This window comes from Grammomys surdaster, unplaced genomic scaffold (genome assembly GCF_004785775.1).
Source record: "Grammomys surdaster isolate TR1022 unplaced genomic scaffold, NIH_TR_1.0 126313, whole genome shotgun sequence".
Lineage (NCBI taxonomy): Eukaryota > Metazoa > Chordata > Mammalia > Rodentia > Muridae > Grammomys > Grammomys surdaster.
Genome location: NW_021621113.1, coordinates 9,134,184 through 9,148,907, shown reverse-complemented (window position 1 = coordinate 9,148,907; position 14,724 = coordinate 9,134,184). Strand labels below are relative to the sequence as shown.

Sequence of the window (14,724 nt, the reverse complement as noted above, 5' to 3'; positions counted from 1 at the left end):
TCCCTTCTTGCTTGGCTGTGGCCAGCGGCCAGAAGCATTGGCACTTGCTGGAATGAGGAGCTTGCTAGAATAAAAACTCTCAGGCCTCCCTGAGGCTGACTGGATCAGAAGCTGGATCTCAACATGGCCTCCAAGGTCAACTTCAAGAAGCACCTAGATTTCTCTGCACCTCTGTACCACAGGTGTGCCTTGTGCTCTTGGAAGTCAGAAGGAAGGCACCAGATCTCCTGAACTGGATAGTTGTGAGACACTAGGTAGGAGCTGGCAACTGAACCCAGGCCCTCTGTAAGAGCAATAGGTGTTCTTAGCCACCTAGCCATCTCTCCAGCCATGATATTTTATGTTTTGTTTAAAGGTAAGAGTTTTGAGCTGGGGGTGTAGCTCGGTTGGTAAAGTGCTTTCCCAGTAGGCATGAAGCCCTGGGTTCTAGTCCCAGCACTACTTCAGCTGGCCATGGTGGCACCAGCCTCTAATCCCAAGTCTTGGAAAGTGGAAACAAGAAAATCAGAAGTTCAACACATACTCAGCTACACAGAGTTGTACCCCGGGTTACATGAGACCCTATCTCAAAATACAATGAAATTTAAAATGGAAATGAAACAAAGAAAATAGGAGATGAGGTTCGTTACGTTGCGGAAGCTGGCCTTGAACTCCCAGACTCAGGTGATCCTCTTTAGCCTCCCAAGTCGTCGGAATAACAACCAAACAGCGCCATGCCTGGCTTGGTATTTCTCCCCTCTTCCTTCTCCCCTTCCCCTCTGCTCTATGGCAGGGATTGAGACCTGCACCTAACACTGAGCTATACATCCCCAGTCCCAATCTGCTATTTTCCAGTAGGGGAGAAGGAACTTAAAAATCTGCCAGGTGACTGTCAAGACAAAACTCCTCCGATCTGATTCTGACCTTCTGTGCAGGTCTGTGGATAAAGACTACCCATCATGCCCCAGATAGGCTCCCCCAGAAGCCAATCATTTTGCATGACTGATTAATAATTGGTAGAAGAACTTCCCGATACTCTCCTCATCCAGGGCTCAGCATTTTCCTTCATTTGAATTTTTATTTTTGCTTCGGGTCACGTGATCTGTGAGTCCTGCTGGGTCTTCCTCACCTTCTCCTCTGCCGTCCTGCCGGGTGGTTCAGCAGAACTATAAAACCAAAAGGCAGCTGTGTAAGACATGTCTTTGAGTCTTATGGACAAGAAGGTGGAGTCAGCCAGGCAGGGTGGTGCACACCTTTAATCCTGGCACTCAGGAGGCAGAGGCAGGTGGATTTCTGTGAGATTGAAGTCAGCCTGGTCTGTGTAAGGAGTTCTAGGATAGCTGGGGTTTCCCAGAGAAACCTCCTCTCAGAACAACAACAAAAATACCATGATTTTCACAGACTTCTTGGCTGGACTTTAGCCGTCCCACACACAGGGGACATTAATAATAGTGCCAGAAGACAAGAAGCAAGCTCTCTTGGGCCCTGCCTTTCCAATAAGCACACAGCACACAGAAGGTACTTTTCCAAGAGTAATTACATTCCTGAACAGATATGTGCAGGACTGTGGGAATATGTTCAAACCCATTTCACCCCATATCTTTTTTCGTGTTCTTCTTAAACTACATGTTTATAATTTTGTATGTATGTATGTATGTATGTATGTATGTATGTATGTATTTTACTAGGAATCAAACCTAGGATTTTATCCCTATCAGAACATGCTCTAGTTCTGAGCTATACCCCCAGCAAGCAGGACCCAGAGGGGATTCTGTTGCCCCTGCAGGAGCCAGACTCACAGCACTAGGTGGTAGAAGGCTTTTCCAGAGCTTCCTAAGAAAGGAAGGGCCACTCTACTGTGACAGGGCTCAGTCTCCCTGTGTTATCCCTGTGTGGCCAGGTCAAAAGCAATAGGTTCTGTGAAAGCACTTTGCAGTAGCCTGGTCTAAATGCTCAGTGCTGTTGTTACTCCTCCCATACTCAGGGAGCCACGCCTATCCACAGTCAACTGATAGACAGCCCTGCCCACCCTGTAATAAGCTGAGCCACCGCACATCCCAGCTGCTGCCCTGCCAAACAAACACTCCCTCCCCAGCAACTACCTGCCACTGCAGGTAGTTCTGCAGGCTGACTCTGGAAGCTGGTAAGCCTTACTCCTGCTAGCACAGGGCCCTCTCCCTGTCTGTGGGCAAACTTTTTTTTTTTTTTTTTTTTTTGGTTTTTCAAGACAGGGTTTCTCTGTGTAGCCCTGGCTGTCCTGGAACTCACTCTGTAGACCAGGCTGGCCTCGAACTCAGAAATCTGCCTGCCTCTGCTTCCCAAGGGTAAACTATTTCTTATGTAGGGCAACATCTGTGGATGGTGGGGAGGGAGAAAGCTACAAGCATACAAACCTTCCAGCGATTCCCACATTCATTGCATAAGACAAAGGTGGTCATGGGCTCATCAGCACTGCGTGTCTGCACCTAACAGAGAGAAGAGCCATTCATGAGGTCATTCCTCCCCTGCTTTAGGGCCTGCTGGGCTCCCACTGTCTTTAGAAGTGGGTTCAAATCCTATAGGTTGGCAATGATATTTACCCGATTTTTTTTTTGGGGGGGGGTTGAGACAGGGTTTCTCTGTGTAGCCCTGGCTGTCCTGGAACTCACTCTAGACCAGGCTGGCCTCGAACTCTCGAACTCAGAGATCCGCCTGCCTCTGTCTCCCAAGTGCTAGGATTAAAGGCATGTGGCACCACCGCCCGGCGTATTTACCCGATTTTGATAACCTCTTTTCCTCTGGTTACTATCAGTGGCTCAGAATCCTCCTGGCTCAGCCTGGCCTTTGCACTTGCATTCTTGTTGATCCTTCCGAACTGGTTTCTCTTCTCTTGTTCAAAGCCTCACCTCTTACAAGTCTTCCCAGACTCACCCCCTAAACACACTATATCTGTCATATCTGTTCAAGCTGGAGGTGTCTTCGAAATCACCTTGTGTATAGTCATTCTGTAAGTGACTGAGGCCCAGAGAGGAAAGGAGGCTTGCAGATCACTGGGGTGGGTTATGCTGTTCCCCCCACCCTCTAGCCTCCAAGCAGGTCATTCAGGTTCGGCAACATGGGCTTCCCACTGCAAGGCCCTGGAGTCCCCAGCTGCCTTTTGATTCTTTAAAGCTAATCCTGGTGATGTCTCCTGGGATCAGTAGGGGAGGAGCCCTTTGCTGGAACAGGCCTCCAGCTGTCCTTCAGGAGGGCACAGCATAGCACAGCCTTGTCACCACACCAGAGATAAGGAGATAAGGATACGCAATAGGCTTTTTTGGGGAGAGACTAAACTTGGCTACTGACAAGTTTACTTCCGAAGGGCATTGCCATGCAAATGCCCATAACAGGCATGGGAGAGCACCAGAGCTTGCACAGATGTATTCCAATTCCAGAATTGGAATCCTTCCAGAAAACAAGATAGACAACTATATTTCTACTGTAGCCACAGCGTGCTAAGGGTAAAGTGATCCGGATATTCTCTCCCCATCTTTGTCTGATGTAGCTCAGGTTGTCCTTGAACTGATTATGTATCCCCCCCCCAAAAAAAAAACCCCTTGAACTTCTGATCCTTTTCCATCTCTTTAAACAATTTTTGATTACGTTTTGTTTTGTGTGTATGCATGTGGCTGCATGTGTCGTGCCATGTGTGGATGTCAGAAGACAATTTTCAGGAGTTTGTTCTCTCCTTCACCTTCTGTGTCATCAAGCTTGGCACCAAGCACCTTAACCTAACGAGCCATCTTGACAGCTCACTCCCTCTCCCTCTCTAGTGCTGGAATTAGCATGCATCCTTACTTCTGGTCTCTGGTGCTGGGGATCAAATCCACTGTCTGTCTGTCTGTTTGTTTGTTTGTTTTTAAGGATTTATTTATTTTATGTATGTGAGTACACTGTCACGTCTTCAGACACACCAGAAGAGGGCACCAGATTCCATTACAGATGGTTGTGAGCCACCATGTGGTTGCTGGGACTTGAACTCAGGACCTCTGGAAGAGCAGTCAGTGCTCTCAACCTCTGTGCCATCTCTCCAGCCCCTCATGCCACCCCCTTGCCTCCCACTGATCTATCAACAGAGCTACATTCCCAACCTTGTTTTAAAAAAGATGTGTGCGTATGTGTGTGTGTGTGTGTGTGTGTATACAAGTGCCCACTGTGTCCAGTGGGAGACATCAGATCCCCTGGAGCGGGAGTTACAGCATTTGTGGGCCATTCAATATGGGAGCTGGAGTCTAGCCTCTGTTAGAGCAATAAGCTCTCTTTAACCACTGAGCCATCTCTCTAACCCATTTTTTTTCTTTCAGACAGGTTTTCCTATGTATCCCAGGCTGGCTTTACCAAACCCCTCTTAATCCTCATGCCCTCCTGCCTCATACTTGGCAGTGATGGAATGCCAGACAGGGGCTACCAGCCTGGCTACTCTTAATGAATCTTTCTTGCTGAGCAGATAGAGAAACAAAGAGCGTTCTAGAATCACTAAATATGAGTTAGAATTCAAGATATTGGTAATCCAAAGACAGAACTAGCAATAGGCCATTCTTGGGGCTTAGGAGAAGGTTCCCCCATCCTCACCGCAGTCTGCTATGGCTCCTGGGTATCTTCAACTTCAGGAATCCCCTTAGACATCTCTGAACAAGCTGACTGGATTCTCTCAGAAAGGTTGGGATCCAAAAGCCAGTTGCGGTGGTATACATATGAAATTCCAGCCCTGAGGCCTTAGCTTTGAAATAAATTAAAGCCCTGTCTCAAAATAGCCAAGTAAGGGAAAATGAAAAGAAAGGTTTGGCTCTGAGTTCAAAGCCTTCCTGTCACCAGCCTGCCTGGGCACCCTTGCCTAAGTCATCCATCTGAGTCTCAGTTGCCCAGCATTTTTAATGAGGAGGGGGGTTTCACATGGCTATGTTTCCTTCCAACATCTGTGACTCTCCTGAAGTCTGTACCCAGCAGTGTGCATCAAGGGCAGTGTAGCACAGCTGGGGCTTGGGGCTCGATCTCACTTCAGGACAGGCAGGACACATCGGCTCGGCTCCATGAATACACAGGAGCTGATTCCACAATCTTAACATTTTCCAGAAGCAACAAAGCGGTGACTTCTCCAAGCTTGCCCTCCACTCGGTGGCCTGAAGGCTATTCCTCTCAGCCACCAGTCTGGGCATCTTTCCCCTCCCCCTGGCTGTGGCCCCATGCCACCCCACCCACCTCATCCCCCCTTGCTGTGGCCCCACCCCACTTCACTCCACCTCTGCCCACCTGGTTATAGGTACAATTCTTCTTCTTGCATTTGCTACACCGCAAGAGGTCAGTGGTGGTGCCGCCTGTCTTGGCCATCTGATGCTCACGGATGGCCTCTTGAGTCATGGCGTTCCTCAGCTCCCTCAGCTCGTCACTGGCCATTTCCTGCAGAGAAATGAGTCTATTGGCTCTCTGTGTTGTGTGTGTGTGTGTGTGTGCGTGTGAACCTCTGCCTCTTGCCAGGTTTTAGAGTCTGAGCTTAGGAGGAGGAGGTACCATACTTGGTCAAGAACATAGAGATATAGGAGAGGTTGGACCCCCTGGTCTCACCAGACCTGGGAAAGACCTGTCCTGGAGGATTCTCCCCTCCATCCTGGCTGAAAGGTGCAACCTGGGAGGTCTAGCTGGGTCAAGGTTAGTTGGGTGTGTGTAGGACAGCAGCAGGTGCTCCGAGCTGGAATTAGAACTGCGGAAACATTCCTTCAGGACGGTGCTCACTCTGCCTGCCAGGCCTTTGCCTGAATCAAACTGTCCTAGCAGCTGATTTGGCCACTGCTCACTGGTGTCCCATAGCCTCCCAGTCTAGACTTTAACCCAGCACCTGCCCCGGCTGGGAATGTTCTCTAGCCCTGTCTGTTGGTGGGGACCATAGCTCTGAGAACCATGGCCTGCTGGCTGTGCCACCCAGGAGGACCCCACAGTGACCAGGCTCAGAGGTCTGAGTACTCGCTGTGGATATACACCTCAGACAGCTGTCCCAGGAGCACCAGTGGTCCATGCCCCTTCAGGAGATACAGCATCAGCTGCATCCAGCCCCTTTCCTTATCTATCTGACCCCTGTTCACTGAAGCCTTCGAGCCCCTGCCAAAGGAGACCAGGCAGACACACGAGGTGGAGGCAGCAACTACGAGTGGTTCATGGATCAGAGCATAGCCAAGGCTCACATGAAAGAGGCTGAATTTCAGCCATTTTTTCTGTTGTTATTATTTATTTGAGACAGAGTCTCCTGTATCACAGACTGTCCTTGGGCTTGCTATGAAGCCCAGACTGACCTTGAACTCCAGATTCTCCGGCTTCCACCTCCCAAGGGCTGGGTTTACAGGTGGTTTTCTACTGTAGCGGCCTGGACTGACTGAGACATTGCAAAGATAAGCTGCAATTTCTAACTCTGGGCTATGCTGGGGACATATCTGAGTTGGTAGAGCAACTGTCTGGTGTGTGTAAGGCCCTGGGTTCAATCCTCAGTACCAAGAGGGAAAGAAAGAAAGGAAGAAGGAAAGAAAGGAAGAAAGAAAGAAAGAGAGAAAGAAAGAGAAAGATGGACAATCCTCAGTCAGATAGGTATAGATACATATGTGACATATGCCAGTAATTCCAGCACATGGGAGGCAGAGAGGCAAGGCAGGTGGACCTCTGTGAGTTCAAGACCAACCTGGTCTACATAGTAAATTCTAGGCTAGCTAGAACTACATAGTGAGACCCTAACTCAAAACAAATAAACAACTACTACAAAACCCAGACCCTCTAAATTGAGCGCAGTGGGGCCAGCAAGATGGCGCAACAGAGGAAGGTGCTTGCCACCATGACCTGAGTTTGACCAGTGTTATCCACAAAGCAGGAGAGAACTGACTCCTGCAAGTTGTCCTCTTGACCTCCACACATGCCCCGTGCTTCCTCCATAAATAAGCAAAAGTAAACAAGCGGCATGTTAGCTTTGGTACATGGCTCATTCCTGGGAGCCAGGTTCCCTGTTTATCCCAGTCCTGCTCTCTGGAGTGCTTGGGACTGGCAGTGAGCGCTTTCCTCAGAATTGCATGTCCCTGGACCGTAACACCATTCTGTACTGCTCCATGCAGCATGTATGTGCTATTCAGACACACACTCATTAACTGTATACCACACACAGTAATTACATAGCCACGGTACACTAACCACACACTAATACCACATCACACACTAATCACATGCTAACCACACAGAAACTCCATAATAACTCCACACCACACGCTAACCACATGCTAACTCCATAGTATACACTAACCATGTGCTAACCACACACTCCATACTACACACTAATCACACGCTAACCACATACTAACTCCACACCACACACTAACCACATGCTAACCACATGCTAATTCCACACCACACACTAACCACACTCATTAATGACAGACTGCACACTAAACAACCCATATTCAGTGACCACATACTATCTACAGACCACACACCACATATCACACACTAAACACATCACACACACATTAACCACACACCACATACATACTTGTAGGACTGTGAAAGACAGCCTGGTTTCTGGTTGAGCACAGGCTAGAAACCACCGGAGACCCCAGATGACCCCAAGGGGCCCCAGGTGGGACCCAGGTGATCCTAAGGGACAGCACACGGTTTGCCACGCCCCCAGACTCTAGGCTCTTGACAGGAGGCCACAGCCCTCCATAGATTTGTGTCTTTCAGTCATGTAAGGACAACACCCCTACTAGCTCCTCCACAGGTAGAGGGCTTGACTACAGGCCACGGAGCCTCAAGACAGAGCTCTGTATTAATGAAGTACCTAAAGACCAGAGGGGTATAGCCAATTAAGTTTTCCTTCCCAGCCCCCCTCCCTGCAAAAGGTATTTAACTTCAGGCCCACCCTGAAAAACTGGGGTATGGTTTCACATCTACTTTCTGCCATGACAATAAACATCTTTAAACCATGGACTGCTTCTTTTCATCGATATCTGCCGTGGAGAACAATTGGAACAGGCCTTCGCCTACAGAGCCATCTACTCTCCCATAGAAGACCTCTCTGCATTCCTAGCCACCGCCACCACCAACCCAAGCCACAACAAGCCAAGGACTCTCCCCTCGGGGCACAGCCAGAGCTTCTCCCCTTTTCTCCCCCTTCCGCCATGGGCCACATAGAGTCTGCAGGCCCCCACTTCATTCTTAGCTCTTCTGCGGCTCCCAGCGGTGCCTGGAGGCCCAAGAGCCTGAGAACCAGCTGGTCCCCACCCACCTTTTGGCCTGGTGACCTCCAGCCAGCTCCAGCTGTCCCCGGGACCTCAGACTGTGCTCCCGATCCCTGGAGTGGGGTCCTGTAGCTTCACATAGCCAGACTCCTGCCCAGCACCAGCATGGGGTGAATGCAGTCAAACTCCTGTGTCTTTCCTCCCCAAGAGGCCCTAGCCCTGTGGTGGGGCTGACGCGGGACCCACATTTACCCAACTTACCCAACATACTAACTTCATACTATATACTGACAGCACTCTAGCACAGTCCACACACATATTAACCACATATAACACACTACACTAAGCATACACATACATTAACCACTCTATACACACACACTAACCACACATCACACACTAAATACACACCACACATTCATATTAATCACATACTACCCACTCATGTCAGGCCACACTTGCAGTAACTTTATATCATAAGCACATCACATATCACACACATGAACAGTCCACACTTCACCTAGACCATACAAAGCTATCTATACCACACCCACACACAAAAATCCCATCCGTGCATCATTCGTCACACACTCCACATACACTGCATGCTATAATACACCTCGCGCCACATCACACACACACACACACACACACACACACACACATTCCAGGTGGATCATGCAGACTCCTCCCACTCTGGACCAGCAAAACACCCTGAATCCCACCCAGTCTTTAGGGGCTCGACATGTTTCCTCTTCCCTTTTCTGGGTCTCTTCATTTCTCCAGCATTTGAGGACTGACTAGGGAGTCCCCTGGTAGCTCTGGAAACGGACCACATCTCAGTATGTGTCAAAGATCTTTCTAAGATATGGTGTCTGAAATAAGTAGATCAAATGGCTATCTGTCCAACGAGGGTCTTCTATGGCCCTTTACATATCTACACTTGTGAGAAATGAACTGTGTCTGTTGAAAGAACACTTAAATCACGTCCCAAAAGTCACACCCATTGCTCTCAGAGCCAGGCTGCAGGAGGACCTGGCCCAGCTCTGCCCCGCTCACCACTGCCCCGCCCCCAAGCCAGCCTCCACCCACCCGCCCAACCCCAACGCCATAGGACCCCTCTCACCTCTGCGGTCATCTTGGCAATGAGCTCCGGGGAAATGCCCCCGCTGAGCACGTTCCGCCTCAGGCCCGGGTTCCTGGGGTCCTTCAGGTTGCTGATGCGGCTGCGCACACGGTTCCGGTACTTCATGTCTGTGCTCTTGAGTTCTTGATAGATATGTGTCTGGGTCAAGGGCCACCTTGCCATCCTTGGAGGAGCATGGGGAATGGGAGCCTGCTATGGGGTCGGGGTCATCTCTGTGGCCTCTGCTCAATGGACAACTGGTTTGAGCACTGGGGTCAGCCAAGTATCAGTGACAGGAACGGCCTCCAAGAAAAGGACAGACTGCAGCAAGCACTGAGGTATCAGGGACTCAGGAAATAAGCCTGCTAGTCTGCTGGAGTTTCTCATTGGAGTTCAGGTGAGTCTCATGCTTCTGTGCTTGAGTTTCCTTCTTTAACACACAACAACAACAACAACAAAATAATAAACAGGGATTGTTTGAGGGCGCAAGTGCCCCATCACACATCAGGAACCAGTATGGAGTATGGAACACGTCAAGTGTTCTACATTCAAGACTGCTAAGATGCTGGGCGGTGGTGGCACATGCTTTTAGTCCCAGCACTTGGGAGGCAGAGGCAGGCGGATTTCTGAGTTCAAGGCTAGCCTGGTCTACAGAGTGAGTTCCAGGACAGCCAGGGCTACACAGAGAAACCCTGTCTCAAAAAATAAATAATAATAAAAAAAGACTGCTAAGATGAGAAAAATGTGGGTAACCTCTAGGTTGAAAGGATCCCAGAGTTGGAGACCAAATGTCAATGGAAAAGCTTCAGAGCCACATGTTTCAGGCGCTGTGAAGTACAAAAGCAAACCATTGGCTGCGGTAGCGGCACACGCCTTTAATCTCAGTACTCCAGAGGCAGAAGCAGACAGAGCTCCGTGACTTCGAGGCCAGCCTGGTCTACAGAGCGAGTTCCAGACCAGAAAAGGCTACTGGCTGCCTCAAAAAATCAAAAAGCAAAATGAACTAAATAACAAAATCCAGTGGGCAGTCCTGTTCTTCCCACCATTCCTGATTTTTCTTAAGACAGAGTCTCTTGTAGCCTAGGATAGCCAAGAATTCTCTATGTAGCTGAGGGTGACCTTGAATGTCTGATTCTTTGACGTTCATTTCCTGAGCGCTAGGATTATAGGCAAGCATTCTACCCACCAAGCTACATCCCCAGCCTCTCCCAAGGAGTCTGCTCAGCCATCTCCCTCCTTCTTAGGCACAACCCGTCATCCCAGGGGTCCACTCTGGGAATGGCTGACCAGTCTCTTCTCCCATGAGTAGATGAGGAAGCAAGACTTAGAAAGGGGTCAGGTCCTTGCTCAGGATAAGAGTGCAGATTTCTAGTCGGGCCAGGGCTGCAAATCAGGCCTCCTCTTATTAGCAATGTTCTGTCCATTCACAGGCAGGAAGTCACCCTTGGCCGTAGACCACAATTAGTTCTTTCCAAGCCCAGCAGCCCAGATCCTCCCTCTGTCCATCTCAGGACATGGGTCAGGGACAGGGCGATCAGCCTTATTTTCTTGGTCTTCTGAGCCAAGCAAAGGCAGAAAGTCAAAGCCATTGCTGGGAAAAGCACAGCCAGGACAATGCACAGAGCAGAGCAGCTGGCTTTCAGACAGTGGTGGGAAGGAGGTGGAAACTCGGCTTTTGTCCCATTTTTGTTTTAATGTCATCTGTACAATCCGTAAAAATAGTCAGATGGTGGTGGTGGCACACGCCTTTAATGCCAGCACTTGGGAGGCAGAGGCAGGTAGATCTCCAAGTTCAAGGCCAGTTTGGTCTATTGAGTGAGTTCCAAGACAGCCAGGGCTACACAAAGAAACCTTGTCTTGAAAAAAACAAAACAGCAAAAAAAAAAAAAAAAAAAAAAAAAAAAAAAGAATATGTCAGGACAAGGGGTGTGGTTAAGAGCACTGACTGTTCTACCAGAGGTCCTGAGTTCAATTTCCAGTAACCACATGGTGGCTCACAACCATCTGTAATGGGATCCGATGTCCTTTTCTGAAGTGTCTGAAGACAGTGATAGTGTACACACATACACGTACACATACACACACACATTAAATACATCTTTAAAAATATATATATATATATGCCACAAAGAAGTACAGAGCCAAACTACTAAGAGTTTAAAACTGCTCTTCAGAACTGCTGTGGTATGGATCTGTGGACGTGAGGGATGCTTGGGGACCCTGGATTCTCTCTAATTCATTCTGCACCTATCAGTATCATAGGGGAGAATCAGGAGGAACAGTCCTGGGAACTCTGGGGACCCTCCAGAGGGTCACACCTCATGTTAGTTCAGGGTCATTCCACAGAGGACAGACCTTTGAGGGACACAGAACATACAAAGCCTGTATTCATCCTCCCCTCCACTGAGATAAAATCTAAGCAGCTCGCTGTGGCTTCAGCTCCTCTCCTAAGGGACAATGGAGGCAGCAAATGAGGAAGAAAGACAGAAGGGGAACTGGGAGCCAGGCTACCCGCTCTGCTTCAAACTGGGCTTAGAAGCCACTGACTGTTCTGGAGAAAATGGGGATGATGTCCTGAGACACCCCCCCACCCCAAAGCTCTAGTTTCCTGAATTAACAGGAAATGGTGAGAATGTATTTGCTGAAAGACTGGGAAATCGAAAACGTGTTGCGTTATGGCTGGCTAATCAGTGAACAGTGGTTAACAAACTACCAGCAGATGTGTTGGGGGCCTACGATGGGCTTCAGCCAGGAGACAGAAACAGGCAAGTTGGTTGCCTACAGTTTGGTGACTGGCCTCCCAGGCAGACCCAGTCAAACATCTCATGTGACGCTGAGAATCTTTCTCCTGGAGCCTCCTTCCCGCCTTCACACTTCATCTTAGACATGCAAACCTCTGTCTCTGCTGAAAGTGCAACCTCCATTCAATGGAAAGCAACTATTTGGCCACCACCCCACACCCAGAGAACCACATCTTCTTCCGTGTGGTAGAGTGGAATTACAGGAAGTTACCTCCACTGTCTCCTCAGGACAATGGAAATCAGGAGGTGAGGGGCGGTAGTGCACACCTTCAATCCCAGCACTTGGGAAGCAGAGGATCTCTGAGTTTGAGGCCAGCCTGGTCTACAGAGCGAGTTGCAAGACAGCCAGGGCTTTGCAGAGAAACGCTATATCAAAAGACCAATGACTCACCACCCCCCCAAGGTGAAAAAAATCAGGAGGCAAGGGCTGGAGAGATGGCTCAGTAGTTAAGAGCACTGGTTGTTCTTCTAGAGGTACTGAGTTCAATTCCCAGCAATCACATGGTGGCTCACAACCATCTGTAATGGGATCTTCTGGCATGACTCCTACACTTAAAAAATAAATAAATAAATAAATAAATAAATAAATAAACTTTAAAAAAAATCAGGAGGTGAAATAGGTAAAGTACATAGAAAGTATAAATATACAGAACCAACAGGCATGCCAGCATGCGCCTTTAATACCAGCACCCTGAGGCAGGGGCAGAGGAGCTCTGTAAGTCTGAGGCTAGCCTAGTCTACATAGAGTGAGTTCTGGTGAGCCACAGCTACACAGTGAGACTCTATTTTTAAAATGTACTTTTTTTAAATACATAGAACCATATACCAAGGCTTCCAGTCCAGCTCTGATACCTTGCCGTTCCCAGCCTTAGTTTCCCCAAATATACAATAAGAACACCAATATGCTCCAGAGGGGTGGCTGGGGGCATTAAGACAGTCAAGAAGTGTCAGCTGCCTGGCACAGTGCCTGCCTAATGGCATCACGGAATGTATTCAGGAGATGCGCCTATCAGAGGGAGGGAAAGAAATGGAGTGTGTGAAGCAGGCTGCCCCTCTGTTCATGCAGATCAGGGCAGGGTTAGCTGCAGGAGCTTTGCCTGGTGACAGTGCCTCTCTGAATTTCCGGTGCCTTGCCTGCAATCAGAGGAACCCGGGGAACCCACTGATGGGCAGGGCAAGACCCAAGAGCAATGTCAACTTCGCTCAGAAGCTCTGGTTCAAGGGGAAACCAGGGAGCTGTCCCCAGAGCTGCACCCACACCCAACAACAAGCCAGTTTAGGCATCCCCAGCCCCACATGATGTAAGGATATGGTCTTCTATTTCTGAGGCCAGCTTGTCACAGTTGACTCCATAGTCCTTGAAATCATCTAAAAAAAAAAAAAAGGGCGGGACACAGACATTAGCCCTGTGTCTTAACAGTGGGATTCCTGTACCCCTACTGAGGACTCTGCCTCAACAAACAAACAAACAAACAAAGGATGTCTCACCAGCTGCTTCTCCTCCCTCAGCCCCAGCCCCAGCCCTCACCTTCTGCCTTCAGAGCGGCTGACAGCATCTCCACACACTTGTCCCGGACAGAGTCCCCAGTGAGATAGCAGGAGGCCAGGAGACAGACGGAGGGGGCAAAGGTGGGAGTTGAGGGGCTGCTGGGGGTCTTGGGAGTTTCCACTTTAGATCTGCTGCTGTTGGATCTGAGGATGACAATGGACATATTGACACTAGACAAACAAACCATGGAGAGTAGCCTTCTAGGTGTTTCTTTCCATGGGTGTGGATGCTCTCTGTGGCGGGTGCTACTTGTAATTCTTGATAAAGGTCATCTCATTTAATCCTCAGAACAATTCCAAGAGCCAGATACTATTCTTTTTTTTTTTTAAAAGAATTATTTTATGTATGTGGGTACACTATAGCTGTTTTCAGACACACACCAGAAGAGGGCATCAGATCCCATTACAGATGGTTGTGAGCCACCATGTGGATGCTGGGAGTTGAACACAGGTCCTCTGGAAGAGCAGTCAGTGCTCTTAACCCGCTGAGCCATCTCCCCCCACCCCCACCCCCACCCCCACCAGCAGATAAAGATACTATTCTTATTCCACATGCAAGGTGCATCTTAGAAATGGATGTATTATGAAGACAAGCTTGAGGCCTGGTGTGGTGCAGCATGCCTTTTGCCTTTTAATCCCAGTTCTTGGAAGGCAGAGGCAGGTGGATCTCTGTGAGTTCAAGGACAGCCTGGTCTACATAGTAAACCACAGGCCAGCCATAGGTATGTAGCAATACCCTTTCTAAAACAAAACAAAAAATGAGTTAAAATATCCAAGCTTGACTCTGGCCATATATCTAGAGCCTTCAGGACCTCAAGCCCAAACCTCTGAGCTTCTGGTTTCCAGGTTCCCAGCCAAACAGTGGGCTCTGCTCGTTACAGAACAGGGAACGCTCAATGGTGAGGTTCCAGCTTTGCTGTACTGTGCTGGTTGCCGCCTCATATATAAGTTTCTATCATTCATCCAGTATTTATCAGATACCGGATACATTTATATGTTACCCATCCATCCGTCCATCTGTCTACCCATCCATCCATCCGTCCAT

General features: G+C 49.0%; 1 protein-coding gene across 2 annotated transcripts in view; it reads right to left on the bottom strand.

The window, feature by feature from the left end:
• Positions 1-1,037: 1,037 nt before the first annotated feature.
• Positions 1,038-14,724, bottom strand: part of Tcea3 (transcription elongation factor A3) — a 31,582-nt gene continuing 17,895 nt past the window's right edge. For both annotated transcript variants that reach the window (XM_028759932.1, XM_028759931.1), the window contains exons 6-11: positions 13,660-13,823; positions 13,443-13,499; positions 9,331-9,485; positions 5,248-5,394; positions 2,373-2,444; positions 1,038-1,145 (exon numbers count right to left, since the gene is read on the bottom strand). In XM_028759932.1, the coding sequence (XP_028615765.1) occupies positions 1,137-1,145; positions 2,373-2,444; positions 5,248-5,394; positions 9,331-9,485; positions 13,443-13,499; positions 13,660-13,823 (604 nt within the window). In that variant the 3' untranslated portion in view covers positions 1,038-1,136. The remainder of the gene's footprint in view (positions 1,146-2,372; positions 2,445-5,247; positions 5,395-9,330; positions 9,486-13,442; positions 13,500-13,659; positions 13,824-14,724) is intronic.